The 16915-nt window shown below is 38.7% G+C and overlaps 1 protein-coding gene across 3 annotated transcripts in view; it reads left to right on the top strand.

The window, feature by feature from the left end:
* Nucleotides 1-16915, top strand: part of LOC126198537 (eye-specific diacylglycerol kinase) — a 679131-nt gene that overhangs the window by 620228 nt on the left and 41988 nt on the right. For all 3 annotated transcript variants that reach the window (XM_049934939.1, XM_049934938.1, XM_049934937.1), the window contains one exon: nt 9202-9359. In XM_049934939.1, coding sequence (XP_049790896.1) covers nt 9202-9359 — 158 coding nt within the window. The remainder of the gene's footprint in view (nt 1-9201; nt 9360-16915) is intronic.

Here is a 16915-nt window from a genome sequence, read left to right as displayed (position 1 = left end):
AATTGTTTATTTTCAAATGTTTATGAGTTTTCCTCTTCCTCGTCATCATCACATGATAGCATCATCATCATCATCATCATCATCATCATCATCATCATCATCGCCTTGTCCCATTCGACTACGGGGTGGACATTGTAATAGTTACTGAATCAATGTTACTGACAGTGAGTAGCTGGATGCTCTTCCTGATGCTACCTCTTCTTCCTGGGACAGAATTCCTGGATGCTATCAGTCTGTGTCTAGAATAAAGCACATCTTAAAGTACAAAGAAGTTTTCGAAATGTTTGTGCATCAAATATCTGATGTGTGATGTGAGAACTGGACCAGTATTTACCTAGTTGGATGTGGGGAAACTGCCTAAAAACCACATCCAGGCTGGCTGGCACACCAACCCATGTTGTTAATCCACTGGGCAGATTTGACCTGGGGCTGCCATGCCATCTCAAATTCTGGAAGTGACACATTAATGCACTGGGTTATCTGTGAGCAAGTCTTCAAATCTTTTGAGTACCATGCAATATTCATACAACATTATTATAGTTAAGAGTCCTGAACAATGACAGTAGAGTTTAGGCTCATTCTGCTCATCCGAAGTCTTGCATTCTCTGAAAGCCAGTGAGCATTTGGTAGTGTTCCGAGCGCTATGCTGTAAACACTTAGCCAGTGCAAGCATTAAATGTGATCATAGTGAGTTATTTAGCGAATTTTTATCCCATTTGTTGCAAGTTGTCATGGATGATGACGGTGGCAAGTGACAAATTCTATACAAGCAAGCAAGTGAGGTAATTTGCAGGATACTTGCTTTCTTCAAGCACAAGGTCCCTCCATGCATGTACTGCAACTGTGAATTGAAAACAGCAACAGTAAAATTCCTGTTCATACCTCAACCTGCATGGACCGCCGCCATGTATGAATCGGGCTATAGTTGCAAACTACATTATTATGCTATCTTAAAATTTTTATAGTAGTATCGACATTCAGGCAATTAGCCCTGTGGTGTTTATTTTCTTTATTAAAAGTAAATTTTTGGGAACTTGTAATGCTTGCAGTGTAACAGATCCTGAATATGAAGAGAGTTAGTGAGGTTAATTCCATGTTTGGCTGTAGTTACTTATTGTTCAAAAATACAGTCAGAATGCAGACCCAATTCAAATGATGTTTTGAGGCATAGAACATGTCAGTTGCCATTCTTAACCAACTGAAAACCGTCAAGTGAATGGGCTTTTGTGAGTGGGCGTGCTCGGCAGACTACCAAGAGTGACATATCAGATATGGCAAACATAACTCTAGTACTGTGCCCTCCTTTGGATACAACTCCTCCCTAGGAAATACAGGACCTGTCACTACTTGGCAACTAGATTGCAAGTGATGAGTGAGTGGTACATCTTGGGATCTTGTACAGGGAAGCAAGGGTAAGGGAGAAATCAAAGAATTATGTTCTTCTTCTTACCAAGAAGTATATGGTTCTGTCTCATACTGAAATTTAAACTAAGCCAGTGGGAGGTACTTCACCTGTGTGGAAGGTTGCTGTCACATGTCAGAGGGAAGCAGGTGCAAAAGTATAGGCATCTGTTAATCACTGGCAGTTTAAATGTATGGCGAATAATGGTATCCCTTTGGGAAATGAAACAAGGGGAAACACAGTCACCTTTTAGTGTGTATGCTTAGGATGTTATTTAACTTGTTAAAGGGGCTGTTCCAGCAAACACTGAGGGAACAAGGTATAACCAGCTGCAAGTTGTGGTGTACGTTGAAATGAATAAAGCCTGTTGTCTGCATTCTGAAGTTGTAGTTAGATCATTCCAGTAATTGGCAGAGAAGTTTGAGAAGGCCAGCCTTCCCCATGGAGCTTTAACAGTCCACTACCTGCAGCACTGTGCCAGAACTTATCGTGCCCACTGGTTCTGAGTCAAGCGGAAGTCTTCAACCAGAGACTTTGATGATTCTTCAACAAGCAAGGCTATGACTTCATTGAATTGGCTCATAGGGCTGAGGCCTTTAGGGTCCCCCTAAATGGGTTGGGCATGTGTTGTGCATCAGAATCTGTTAATCAGTTATCTATCTATGTGTGGGATGTGTACAGTTTGTCGTTGTTGGTTTCTGTTTTTTTTCTTTTTTTAAAGAAAAAAGGATTAGTCTACTCTCAATCCAGTCCAGATTATTACAAGACACTGGAATAATAGTGTAAGATCCACAGAAGTACTGCTCACAGAAGGTATTGTTGAAAACCTAATGATGATCTGCCAAAGCATTCGTAACAACACCCCAGAGTTTGAAACACTCCTAAAAAGCAATGGATGCCACGTAATACTAGGTACAGAAAGCCGGCTAAAATCTGAATTTGATAGCAGTGAGACTTCAGAAGTAAATGTGCATTGAAAGGAAAGGTTAATAAGTAAATGAAGGTGGCATATTTGTCGCAATAGACAAGAAGCTCATATTCACTGATTGAAATTGAAACTGCATACAGGATTGTTGAGCCAAGACTCAGTATCAAGGGTTAGTGTAAACTTATAATGGTGTCCTTCTGTCTACCACCACTCACCCCAGACGTAAAGAAGAAGTCTGTAGATAACCTGAGGTTGCTAGTGTGTATATTCCCCACTCATGCAGTTATGTTGAGAGCAGACTTGAATTATCCATAGTTCTCAATGCATCCACTACCTTTTGGCATTGTTGATCAAGTAAACAGATAAGAAGTTTAAAAACTTTGTTCTTTAATCTTCTAAAAGATTGATGCATTTAAACAAATTTCTCTTTTGGTGATGGTGTCAGTGCCACATGATACAAGAAATGAAATGGCAAGCAAAGAAAAAGCACAAATTCTGAACTTAATTTTCAAATGTTCCTTTATTTAGCATGATTCATGAGTACTGCTACAGTTTAATCCTTGCACTACTCCAAATATTAATGAAATGGATACTAGTGTCAGTAGTGTTGAGAAGCAACTAAAATCGCTGAAGTTGAACCGTGCCCCATGGTTGATGGAATCCATATCACATTATATACAGAATTTGTGACTGAATTAGCCCCTCTTTTAAACATAATGTGCTATAGATTCTGTGAAAAAAAATCTATGCCTAGTGGTGGGTCACACGTATCAACAAGAAGGGTTGCAGAAGTGACCCACAAAACTGTCAGCCTATATCGTTGATATCCATATGTTGTAGAATCATAGAACACATCCTGAGATGAGACATAAAGCAGTATCTTGAACAGAATGACTTTCTTGATTCCAAAAACTTTAAACATACAAAACCCAATTTATACTTTTCTCGTATAATGTCCAGAAAGCCGTGGATCAAGGGAATCAGGTGGATGCAGTACTTCTGGACTTTTGAAAAGTATTTTACTGAGTATCTCACTGTTGGTTATTAATAAAAGAATGGGCATATGATATATCAATGTAAATTTGTGACAGAATTGAGAATTTTCGATTGAGAGGACATGGCAGGCCATCTCGGATGGAGAGTCATTAGCTGACATAGAAGTAACTTCAGGCATATCCCAGGGAAGTGTGTTGGGACTCTTGTTGTATATTAATGACATAGCACACAATATGAATAACAAGCCTTGACTTTCCCCAGTAGTTGTAGTTTGTAGTTATCTGATTTTTAAAAAAATGCACAAATATCCAGTCAGATCTTGACAAGATTTCATAGTGGTACAAAGACTGAAAACTAGCTTTAAATGTTAGGAAATGTATGAACATAACTTGTGTATTTTACAAAGTACAAAAACATAGTACTCCATTGGTTCAATATCTATGTGTCAAAATTGCAATTGGTCAGCTCATACAAATACGTGAGTGTAACTGTTGATAGGAATATGAAATGGAATGGTAACAGGGGCTTAGTCCTAGGTAAAGGATTTGGTAGATTACAGTTTATTGGTAGGATGCAGAAACAATGCAGTTGGTCTATAAAGGACTCTCACATGACTTACTAAAAGCCCTTATCCTATACTGGATAGCTTTAACAGTGATATTGAATGTATGCAAATAAGAACAGTGCAAATGATGACAGGATTTTTGACCTGCAGCAGGATGTCACAGAAATGTCAAAAAATTTGAACTAGCAGATGTTTGTAGATAGACACCCAACTGCTCTGTGAAAATGTACTTCGAAAATTACAACATGTTTAGTGAGTTATATGCTATAGCCTCCTAAGTATCACTCCTGAAGAGGCTGTGAAGACAAGATGAGACTAAATAATGTGCACACAAGAGACATTAAATTAGTCATTCCCATGGTTGTAGATGACACAGCTTGGAAGTCGAGAATATTTTATTCAGTAATCCTTCCTGTTCTACATATGTGAATGGAACAGAAAAAATCCTAATACATGAAATAATGGAAAGTACCCATGGCCATGAAATTTCATAAGCTGCACAGTATATATGTAAGTATAGGTGAAGTTGTTATCTCTGTAGTCTGCATCGATTTGGTGGGGAACTTCCTGTATTGGCATTCCTTCTTCCCAAAGAGTGACAGTGTGCGGACAGTCTAAGTTTGAAATAACCATTTGAGTCAAACATCATTGTCCCTTTAAGGACTGGAGAGAGTGTGCTGTACAGGATAGCACTGAGAATGTGGATTTTTTTACCACCATTATGTAGTTGGCTGTACATAGCAATTTTTTGTGGTCAAAAGAGCATTGAAAATGAGATTTCTTATCAAAAAATGAACTAAACAAATTATGAAAGATAACGTTATCTGAGCAGTTGATATGTACAGTATGTGCTTGTATTTGCAAGGGCCACTGTGAAAGTGTTCCGCTTGTGAGAAGGGCACACCGTTACAACATTCAGTTTAATCTGTTGCTGCTAGTTTCAGTAATATACAATCATTAGATGTTGTGGAAATATCTTCCTTGTGTAGTGCCATGTGATATTCAATCACTCGCAGTCTTGGAGTTATAAAGAAATCTTTACAGTTTCAAAAATGATTTTTGTGTGGATCAGAGTGCAGAATGAGATTGTTTATGGTATATTTAGGCTTTCTCCATCTGTCATGGCTATGGGTTTTAGTTGGGTTCATGGATATAAACATGGGGTTAGTTCTCCTGAGAATAAAAGTTTGTCTTTGCGCTCAGCAACAGTGGCTGAAAAAATTGTTTTACGTTTGGAGGATGTCTGAAAGGGATACCCAATGCTCCCACCAACACTCCATTATACTCTTGGTACTGGAGTTGCAGTCATTGCTAAGATTATCCATGAGCACCTTAAATTCATGAAGATTTGTGGTCTGGATACAATATTATCTGACTGAGGAACACAAGGCATATTGTTTTGAGATGTGCCAGCCTGTGGATAAGAAGGGATGGGGTCTGTACTGGGGGTTAAAAGATGTAAGATCATACTGGTCAGATGTGACCTCGTTGGGCTAGTTGTTAGTTTCATTTACAAATGTAGTTTGTGGTGATAATAATAATGAGTATGTAAAATTGGGAACCATTTAATTCCCACAACTATACCTGTAACTTATTTGCACGAACTTGAGCTAGAAACAAAGATGTATTCATGTATCTGAAACTTCCCTAGTTATACTCATCCAAAAAAAGTTCAAAAAACAAGGAATATATCCAAAAACAAAAATAAAAAAAAGAGAAACACCAATTTAAAGTTCTTACGAAATTGTATAAAATATTACAATGATTATTCAAGGTTTCATACTAACTGCAAATTCATATGCTTCAATATGACTACTTCAGATTACCAGACAGACATAAGTTGGCCTGTTTGCAAACTTGTTCATCTGTAGAAGAACGTCTGCTGGCATTTTAGCCAAAATGCTACAATTTCTGGAGTATTTCCTAATCCAGATACTTACTCATTCACCTAATCTCCAATTCTGGAGGACAGCAATTCAAACTCCCCAACTGGCCATCTAGACAAAAGTCTGCTATGGTTTCCCTAAATCATTTTAGACAAATCTGAGAAGGTCTTTTCCAAAGGACATGACAGATTTACTTTGTTAATGTGAGTTTCTGCTCATCTGTAAGATGGGGTTTGAAACTCTGATATTCATACCTTCCTTCAGTAAACGAAAAGAAACCACCTGAGTATTGTTTTAAGTTATCAGAATTGACTCAGTCTATGAAGTGTCTGAATACTCTCTCCCATTGAGGAATTCTGCAGTGCCTGCACAAAGTCATTTGAAAAGATTCAACTGTGCATAAAACTTGAAGAATACAATGATAAGCCAAAACAATTTCATCACTATCCATGATGAGATTGAATGGCATCTGTTGTGAAGTGATGTGGTAAGCAATGTATGTACCTAAGCAGAGCGGGGATGAATCGTTCTGGTGCCGAGACAGGCCACAAATGGGGAAATCCACTGTCGTGGGCAACTCTGTCGTGGGCAACGCTGTTGTGGGCAATGTTGTCACGGGGTCATCACAGAATGGGGAGGTTGGAGGCTTGCCCACTGTGCAAAGGAGGATAGGTGGTGATCTGTGGCTGACCTGTTGACAGAGTACAGTGCTAGTTCTGGCCGTAATTTTTCAGAGAATACAGTTCAGCGCACATTGTTGAACATGGGGTTCCATGGCAAATGACTCCTGTATGTTCTCATGCTGACCTATCAGCAAAATCAATAATGATTATTGTGGACATAGGGTGATCAAGATTGGGGCTTGGATGAATGGTAACATTTTTCCTGGTCGGATGAATCACATTTCTTGTTGCAGCAGGGTGATCGTCGTTTGTGTATACGCCATCGTCCAAGTGAATGGCTGCTCAAAATATACTACATGCCTTGGATGCAGGCAGATGGGGGCAGTATTTAGCTATGGAGAACATTCAGTTGGGTTGTTGACATGGGACTTGTGGTATTGATTAAAGCCACCATGACAGCTGTGGACTACATGAACATTCTTGTATACCATCTCATTTCTTCATACCCGATGTCTCCCCATTACTGATGGCATCTCCCAGCAGGATAACTGCCTGCATCACAAGGCCAGAATCTTGCTGCAATGGTTCGAGGAGTATTATAGTGGTCTCATATTGATGGCTTGGCCACCACATTCGCCTGATCTGAACTCAATGGAAAACATCTGGGACACTACCGGGTACAAGCTCTGCACCTACAAACCACTGCCACAAAATTTGTGGAAGTTTCTTGAACTTTAATGTTATATACCTCTGGAAACCACTAAGGATTTGTAAAATGCATGCCATGCAGAATCATTACTATATTGTTTCAAACGGGACTGACACATTATTAAGCAGGCGGTCATGTTTAGCTCACCATTGTGTGTTATGAAGATACAAAGGGAAATTTTCTGAATAGAATTACTTTTTCAAACCTTGTTGAGTGGACCTTCAGCTGGTGGAAAACACGTACCCATGTTCTGAGAGTGATACTGTCTAAACATTCCTTTAGTGTACTGACTTATTCTCTACATGCTTGAATGTGTGATAGGCATCTCAGTAGCTCTTGAGTGTGACTGAGGATGGCATTTTTGCATAGAGGGAAGTCATAATATTGGTTTTATTTATTTATTTTTGCCCCTGTCGAGAGCCGTAAATGCTCAGTGTGCAGTGAAAAGGTAGCTTATCTTCACCATAGACAAAAGTGACTTCATTCGCCTCTGGAAGCCTACCAAGGTCTTGTAAAATACGTGCCTTGCAGCATCGCTGCTATATTGTGTTTCAAAAGGGCCTGGCATGCTATTAAGCAAGTGATTAAAATGTTTTTGTCTTGGAACTGTATGTTGTGAAGATATGGAGAGAGATTTTCTGAGCAGGATTACTATTTCGAACCTTGTTGGTTGCTGCTGGAAAAAGTTGTATGTTCACATTTCTTTTCAATTACACCTTATTAAGAAATCACTCGATCAACTACTGTCAATTATTTGGGTGTACTTGCTGAGTGATTTAAGTTGGAATCATCTCATAAATCTAGTAAGGGCAAAGGCAGTTGCTAAACAGGTCAGTTGTAAGAATACAAAAGAAATAGAATTCTCCCATGAAGTGAGTATTTAGTGACAGTTAGGTCCTTAAAAATTGGGTTAAAGAGAGATACAGCTCTTCCATGAATCTTCCTAGTCATGCCACAAAAATGCTCAAAACTTTCTGTGGGGAGAGTGTAGAGCAAAAGTGTCTGTCATGGAAAGGCCTGCTGTTAAAATTACAAAATTACATATTCCAATGAGAGTCAAGAAACATATTACTTTTCCCCCTATACATTTCGTTTAATGGCACTATGGTAAACATTTGAGAAAGATGTACTGAAAGCCCTGCTCCCCATGATCTGTTTGTGAATGGGATAGGAGGAAAGAGGTGCGCCATATATACTTTGCCACAAGCGTTATGGGGTCTGGGGGAATATTGTTGTAGATGGAAATCCAGATTTTTAATGCAATGTACACTGAATATTATAGCTAATTAGCAGTAGTTTTCTTATATGAAATAGAGGAGTTCAGAAACACAGATTTACATGCTTTTTGTTCTTTTGTTATCATCATCATTGTCATCATATTTACAAATAATCTAAATTGGAACGAACACACAGATAATATTGTGGATAGAGCAAACCAAAGACTGTGATTCATTGGCAGAACACTTAGAAGGTGAAACAGGTCTACCAAAGAGACTGCTTACACTATGCTTGTTCGCTCTATTCTGGAGTATTGCTGTGCAGTGTGGGATCCGCATCAGGTGGGACTGATGGATGACATCGAAAAAGTGCAAATAAGGGCAGCTCGTTTTGTGTTATCACGAAATAGGGGAGATAGTGTCACAGACATGATACATGAATTGGAGTGGCAATCATTGAAACAAAGGCGTTTTTCGTTGTGACAGGATCTTCTCATGAAATTTCAATCACCAGTTTTCTCCTCTGATTGCAAAAACATTCTGTTGGCACCCACCTACATAGGGAGAAACGATCATCACAATAAAATAAGAGAAATCAGGGCTTGCACGGAAAAATTTAAGGGCTCATTTTTCCCGCATGCCGTTTGAGAGTGGAACAGTAGAGAGACAGCATGAAGGTGGTTCATTAACCCTCTGCCAGGCACTTTATTGTGAATAGCAGAGTAATCACGTAGATGTAGGTGTAAATGGAGATATTGAAGAAACTGTATTGTAAAACACAATGGAGTAGATCAGTACAGCATAAAGTCACTGCCTATACATATTCTCTTGCATTTCCTCAGACTTAACAAAGTAATCTTTTGATTCATTTACAGCTCAAAAACCTGCACTCCCAGGGATATTCTTTGCTGTCCATTGACTCTAATGGACAGACGGCACTACACTATGGTTCTAGATATGGCCACAAGGATATTGTGAAGTACCTGATTGCATGTGCTCCAGCATCAATACTCAACATGGCAGACAATGACAAGTGAGTAATCTCCATATATCTATAAAAACAAGCAGGACAAATAAACTGTTGTAAAATCATTGATAAATTCACTTACAGGTGCTATGAAAAAAAATTCTGCAAGAAAAGGAATACAATAATAATAATAATAATAATAATAATAAACCCCGTGGAGGCCCGGGAAAAGAATAGGCGTCCGGTATGTTCTGCTAGTCGTAAAAGGCGACGAAAAGAACAAACCACTAATAGGGCTAACCCCCCTTTTAGTGTGATTAGTTGGTTCAGGACAGAACTAAAGAAGCCTCGGACAAGCGCTGTCATGGTCGGGGACGACGCTTGAACCCTATGCCCGCCCACAATGGTAACGACACTGCTAGCCAACTGGAAAATGATTTAAATCCAAATAGAGGTATTTTGCAGGATATGCTTCCTGCAACCACCCTAGAAGGAAAACAAAGACAAGAGGATGAGATGGTCAGATGAAGTTAATCGACACCTCATGTTCTGTTATTACCAAGCAACAAACCTAGGAACCAACACAACTGGATACAGATCACAAGTATACACAACATTTATTACCAGATACCCAGAATTAAAATTTTTAACAGAACAACGACTAGCTGATAAGATCCGTGTAATAATAAAAAATAACAGGATACCCCAGTCAGAATTAGAAAACATCAAACAACAAGTACAACAAATACTGGAACAAAATAATGTGCAATCAGAAGAAGAAGAAGAAGAAGAAAACACAGTAATGGACTCAAACATCCCAGAGCAAACAAACAAAGAACAACACGCATCAATTAAACAATCAGAGGAAAACGAAATCTTAAGACAGCCACCAGAACAAGCACAAATAGAACACGAAGTTACACACATGTTAGATATAGAAGAAAAATTTCAGCTGACATATACAGAATACAAAGACACAAATACAGACATTAGATCATTCTTGCATAGACTGCCAAATAACCCACAAGTCGAAACAACAATAAAAACTATCAACACAATCATACGCAACAAAATAAATGAAAACACAACAATGGAAGAGTTACAACTACTGGTTTATATAGGAGCACTCACTACACTAAATATACACACTAGGCAGAGATCAGAAGAAACCCACAAAACCAGCATGGCAACACAGGCTACAGGTCAGAATAGAAAAACTGAGAAAAGACATCGGACAGCTAACACAATTTATAAGAAATGAAATATCAGAAAAAAAAAAAAAAAAAAAAAAACCGAGAAGGTTAGGTAAAATCTCACAACAAGAAGCGATAGAGCAATTAGATGAAAAGAAGCAGAAATTACAAGCATTGGCCAAACGACTTAGAAGATACAAAAAAAGTGAAAATAGAAGGAAACAAAACCAAACATTCAACACAAACCAAAAGAAATTTTACCAGACAATAGATAACACACACATTAAAATAGACAATCCACCAAACATAACAGACATGGAACACTTCTGGAGCAACATATGGTCAAACACAGTACAACATAAGAGGCATGCACGGTGGATACAAGCAGAAACAGACACATACAAGATTATACCACAAATGCCTGAAATGATAATTTTGCAACATGAAGTCACCAAAGCAATTAATTCTACTCACAATTGGAAAGCCCCTGGAAAAGATAAAATAGCAAATTTCTGGCTAAAGAAGTTCACCTCAACACATTCACATCTAACTAAATTATTTAACAGTTACATTGCAGACCCATACACATTCCCTGATACACTTACACAAGGAATAACTTATCTGAAACCTAAAGATCAAGCAGACACAGCAAACCCAGCTAAATATCGCCCCATGACATGCCTACCAACAATATACAAAATATTAACTTCAGTCATTACACAGAAATTAATGACACATACAACACAGAACAAAATTATAAATGAAGAACAAAAAGTCTCTTGCAAAGGAGCATGAGGATGCAAAGAGCAACTGATAATAGATGCAGAGGTGACATATCAAGCTAAAACCAAACAAAGGTCGCTACACTACGCATACATTGATTACCAAAAAGCTTTTGATAGTGTACCCCTCTCATGGTTACTACAGATATTGGAAATATACAAAGATACAAAGTAGATCCTAAATTAATACAGTTCCTAAACATAGTAATGAAAAACTGGAAAACCACACTTAGTATCCAAACAAATTCAAATAATATCACATCACAGCCAATACAGATTAAGCGTGGAATATACCAAGGAGACTCATTAAGTCCTTTCTGTTTCTGCCTTGCTCTGAACCCACTATCCAATGTGCTAAATAATACAAATTATGGATATAATATTACTGGAACATACCAACACAGAATCACACATTTGCTATACACGGATGATCTAAAACTGCTGGCAGCAACAAATCAACAACTCAACCAATTACTAAAGATAACAGAAGTATTCAGCAATGACATAAATATGGCTTTCGGAACAGACAAATGCAAGAAAAATAGCATAGTCAAAGGAAATCACACTAACCAAGAAGATTACGTATTGGATAACCACAGCGGCTGCATAGAAGCGATGGAAAAAACAGATGCCTATAAATACCTAGGATACAGGCAAAAAAATAGGAATAGATAATACAAATATTAAAGAAGAACTAAAGGAAAAATATAGAGAAAGACTAACAAAAATACTGAAAACAGAATTGACAGCAAGAAACAAGACAAAAGCTATAAATACTTATGCTATACCAATATTGACCTATTCATTTGGACTAGTGAAATGGAGTAACACAGAACTAGAAGCACCCAATACACTTACATGATCACAATGCCACAAATATAGAATACATCACATACATTCAGCAACAGAAAGATTCACATTAAATAGAAAGGAAGGAGGAAGAGGATTTATCGACATAAAAAACCTACATTATGGACAGGTATACAATTTAAGAAAGATCTTTATAGAACGAGCAGAAACTAGCAAAATAAACAAAGCAATCACTCAAATAAATACATCGGCTACACCACTGCAATTTCATAACCACTTCTACAACCCTTTAGATCACATAACATCAACAGATATAAAGAAAGTAAATTGGAAAAAGAAAACACTACATGGCAAGCACCCGTATCATCTAACACAGCCACACATCGATCAAGACGCATCCAACACATGGCTAAGAAAAGGCAGTATATACAGTGAGATGGAAGGATTCATGATTGCAATACAGGATCAAACAATAAACACCAGGTATTACAGCAAGCATATTATTAAATATCCCAATACCACAACAGAAAAATGCAGACTTTGCAAACAACAAATAGAAACAGTAGATCACATCACAAGCGAATGTACAATACTAGCAAATACAGAATACACCAGAAGACATGACAATGTAGCAAAAAATAATACATCAACAACTTGCCATACAACATAAACTAATAAAACAACACGTTCCCACATACAAGTATGCACCACAAAATGTACTAGAGAATGATGAATACAAATTATACTGGAACAGAACCATTATAACAGATAAAACACCACCACATAACAAACCTGACATCATACTCACCAATAAAAAGAAGAAATTAACACAAGTAATCGAAATATCCATACCCAATACAACAAATAAACAGAAGAAAACGAGAAAAAATTGAAAAATACATCCAACTGGCTGAGGAAGTCAAGGACATGTGGCATCAGGATAAAGTTGACATTATACCAATTATACTATCAACTACAGGAGTCATACCACACAATATCCACCAGTACATCAACGCAATACAGCTACATCCAAATGTATATATACAACTACAGAAATCTGTAAATATTGATACATGTTCAATTACCCAAAAGTTCCTAAATGCAGTGTAACATATACCGTACAGTTAAAAGGAAGTCACGCTTGATCAAGGTCCACGTCACTTTCCATTTTTAACCAGACATAACGTCTGAGAAAGGAAAGAAATAATAATAATAATTCTTACTGCATTTAGTACTTAACTTAATGCCATTGAGAACTCAAGAAGTTTGTACCCTTTAATTTGATTGTAAAATTTGAAAATATTTTTTTGCCATATAAAGTGGCAACTGTGACTTCATCTGTTTGATGAATGATAACACAAAGTCTGTTCAAAAAATTCTGGAACATTCGTAATTTCGCACCAATGGTTGGGAGCAAATTCAGTTCTGTGTTGTGTAGAATGTTGTGTCACACAGTTTGCAAATTTATAGATGACAGAGTTTGAGGAGAAATGTGTCGGCATTAAATTTTCTGTGAAACTCAAGAAAGCTTTTAGAGAGAGACACCAAATGATGTAGGAAGCCTACGGTGATGAGTGCTTAAGCCGTTCTTGGTGTTACAAATGGCTCATATGGTTTAAAAATGGCTAGATGGAAACTAAAGAGGATCCTCATACAGGAAGCCCTTTGATGTCTAACGATGATGATCATGTTAGGAACGGCAATGAAATTGTGCATGCCAATCGAGACTGACTGGCTGAGAGATTGCAGAGGAATGTAATATTTCAGTTGGATTATGGCACTGAATCCTGACACAGCATTTTGGAGTACATCGTGTTGCCACCAAGTTCATTCCATGGCACATGAGTCAAGACCAGAAAGACCTTCGCCTCGCAATCAGTGTAGAGCTTTTGGATCGTGCAAATTGGAATGAGATGTTGCTTAAGAGAATCATAACTGGTGATGAGATATGGGTCCGTGGTTATGATGTTGAGACCTAGGTTCAGTCTTCACAATGGGTCGAGCAAGGTCCTCCAAGACCAATAAAAGCTTGTCGATCAGGTCAAATGTCAAAGCCATGCTGATAGTTTTCTTTGACTTTGAAGGATTAGGTTATCACGAATTAATGCCTCGGGGACAAACTGTTTATTGATGGCGCTATCGGGATGTGTTGCGATGCCTGCGAGAAAATGTGAGAACAAAACAGCCTGAAATGTGGCGAGACAATTCATGGCTCCTTGCATAACGATAGCCCACCCGCACATTCATCCCTGTGCATGACCATTGCACAAAAAATGAAATCGCTGAGGTGCCTCATCCTCCGTACTCTCCAGACCTGGCCCCTGCAGGCCTTTTTTTAATTTCAAAAATAGATAACTTCCAAAGTAGAAAACCCCATAGAAATGACAAAGATTTGCAATGATAGATGAGATAAAAGAAAATTCACAGACAGTGCTTCATGCGATCCAGCAAGAAGCATGCCAAAACTGCTTCTGGAAGTGGAAACAACATTGGTAGCAGTGTATCAATTGTGAAGGAGAGTATTTTGAAGGAGACCATGTGCAACAAATAGAAGGTAAATGCAGAAAAATTCTATGGATAAAGTTCCAGAATTTCCTGTATAAAGTTCCAGAATTTTTTGAACAGACCTCATATATTCATCAAAAAGTTTCACTTATGATCTCGTAATTTACTTACACAATGTAATTGATGGGTGTTCCTCCTCATATTGGGTCCACTTATCTCATCTAGGTTTCATTTTATTTGATCTTTCACATAAAGTACTACAACAACAAAAAAGAATGTTTTAAGAGTTATGTTATCTTAAAAAAAAAGTTATATGGCAGAGATAGGATGGATGGTTGAAAAGTGCTAGACTATAAAATCAGCTGTGATGTGTTTCACTTGTAATTAACCAGTCTGCATAAGCTTTTGAATATTGTTGGAAAAATTGTCATTAGGCTAGAAATATTATACACCATTACTTTGGACATAAAGTTTTTCATTGTTTAGTTCAGTAATAGACTCCTATCTTTGATGAATAGTGATTCACACTAGAAGTTAACTCTTTTCAGTTACTACTAGCACTCAACAACAAAAGTCGATAACTATTGAAAAGTCTCCGTTAAGTGTCTACCCACAATATGCCAAAAACCAGTATAGACCCACACAAGGTAAAACTCTGGTCAGTAAAATTGCTTTTGCCTTGTCTGTACTACAGATCATCATGACCAACAAAGTGAACACCCACAAAAATATTAACTTGAGTTTTACACAGATCACCGTACTTCATTCTCAGCTCGTTATGCCATGCTGCCCGTGGTCATCTGGACTGATTGGTAGGGGGCATGCTCAGGTGCTTGGTCATTGCAGCTGCTGCTAATGTTAGAGGCACTGCCATCATAACTGCAATCAGCTGCGTAGCATTGATTCATCACGATTAAAGCAGTTATTATATTATGAGAAGGAAACTTGCTACTCACCACGTAGCGGAGATGCCGAGGTGCAGATAGGCACAACAAATAGACTCTCACAATTAAAACTGACCATAATTATCCTCCCAATCTTTTACAAAAATGAATCTCCCGTGCCTTATCTCTCCAGTCTCCCCCCACCTCCCAAAGTTCCACCGTCTGGCCACAGAGGAGCATTCCCGTCATAACTCAGTACCACCCAGGACTAGAGCAACTGAATTACATTCTCTTCCGGGGTTTCAATTACCTCTCGTTGTGCCCTGAAATAAGAAGTGTCCTGCCCACTGCCCTTCCCACCTCTCCCAGAGTGGTATTCTGCCGTCCACCAAACCTACACAAAATACTCATCCATCCTTACGCAACCCCTGTTCCCAATCCCTTACCCCATGACTCGTGTCCCTGTAACAGACCCAGAGGCAATACCTGTCCCATACATCCTCCCACCACCACTCAAAGGCAGGGTTACCCGTGAAACCAGTCATGTGGTTTACAAGCTAAGCTGCAACCACTGTGCTGCATTCTTTGTAGGCACGACAGCCAACAAGCTTTCTGTCCGCACGAATGGCCACCGACAAATTGTGGCCGAGAAACGAGTGGACCATCCTGTTGCTGAACATGCTGCCAAACATGATATCCTTCATTTCAATGACTGCTTCATAGCCTGTGCCGTATGAATCCTTCCCACAAACACTAGCTTTCCTGAACTGTGCTGGTGGGAACTTTCCCGGCACTAAATCATATGTTCCCATAACCCTCCTGGCCTCAACCTTTGTTTGTCACTGTCCTCACCCATCCAGCCCCTTCCCTATTCCCATTCCAGCACTACGCAGCTGTCATTCCACCACCATACCCAGTCTTTTTATTTCTCTCCTTTTCTGCAACTTCCCCCCTCCCCTGCCATCTGTCTAATGTGCAGCACTTCACTGTCTGCGATCCCTACCATACTATCCCTTCCCTCTCGTCCCCTCCCCTCCACTCCACTCCACTCCACTCCACTCCATTCCACTCCACTTCCCTCCTCTCCCTAGCCTCCTCCTTATCCCCAGCCAGTTGTCACTCCCATCATGCTCTGGTGCTGCTGCTCACAGTGTGGTTTCAGTCACCTGAGACGTGTGTGTGTGTGTGTGTGTGTGTGTGTGTGTGTGTGTGAAAGCTTTAATTGTGAGAGTCTTTTTGTTGTGCCTCTCTGCGACTCGGCATCTCTGCTATATGGTGAGTAGGAACTTTCCTTCTCATAATGTTGTTACATTCTGTTCTGGATTTTCCATTGTTTAAAGCAGTGATTGTTTGTTGTGCCATGTACGTCAATCTTTTGTGTTGTAGATTTAATATCATCTTGAATGTAATTTAGGTCAATGGCTTTATGAAGTACTCCTCAATGATTG

This window comes from Schistocerca nitens, chromosome 8 (genome assembly GCF_023898315.1).
Source record: "Schistocerca nitens isolate TAMUIC-IGC-003100 chromosome 8, iqSchNite1.1, whole genome shotgun sequence".
Classification (NCBI taxonomy): domain Eukaryota; kingdom Metazoa; phylum Arthropoda; class Insecta; order Orthoptera; family Acrididae; genus Schistocerca; species Schistocerca nitens.
The sequence above is the reverse complement of the archived record's forward strand: the minus strand, read 5'-3'. Positions and strand labels throughout refer to the sequence as shown.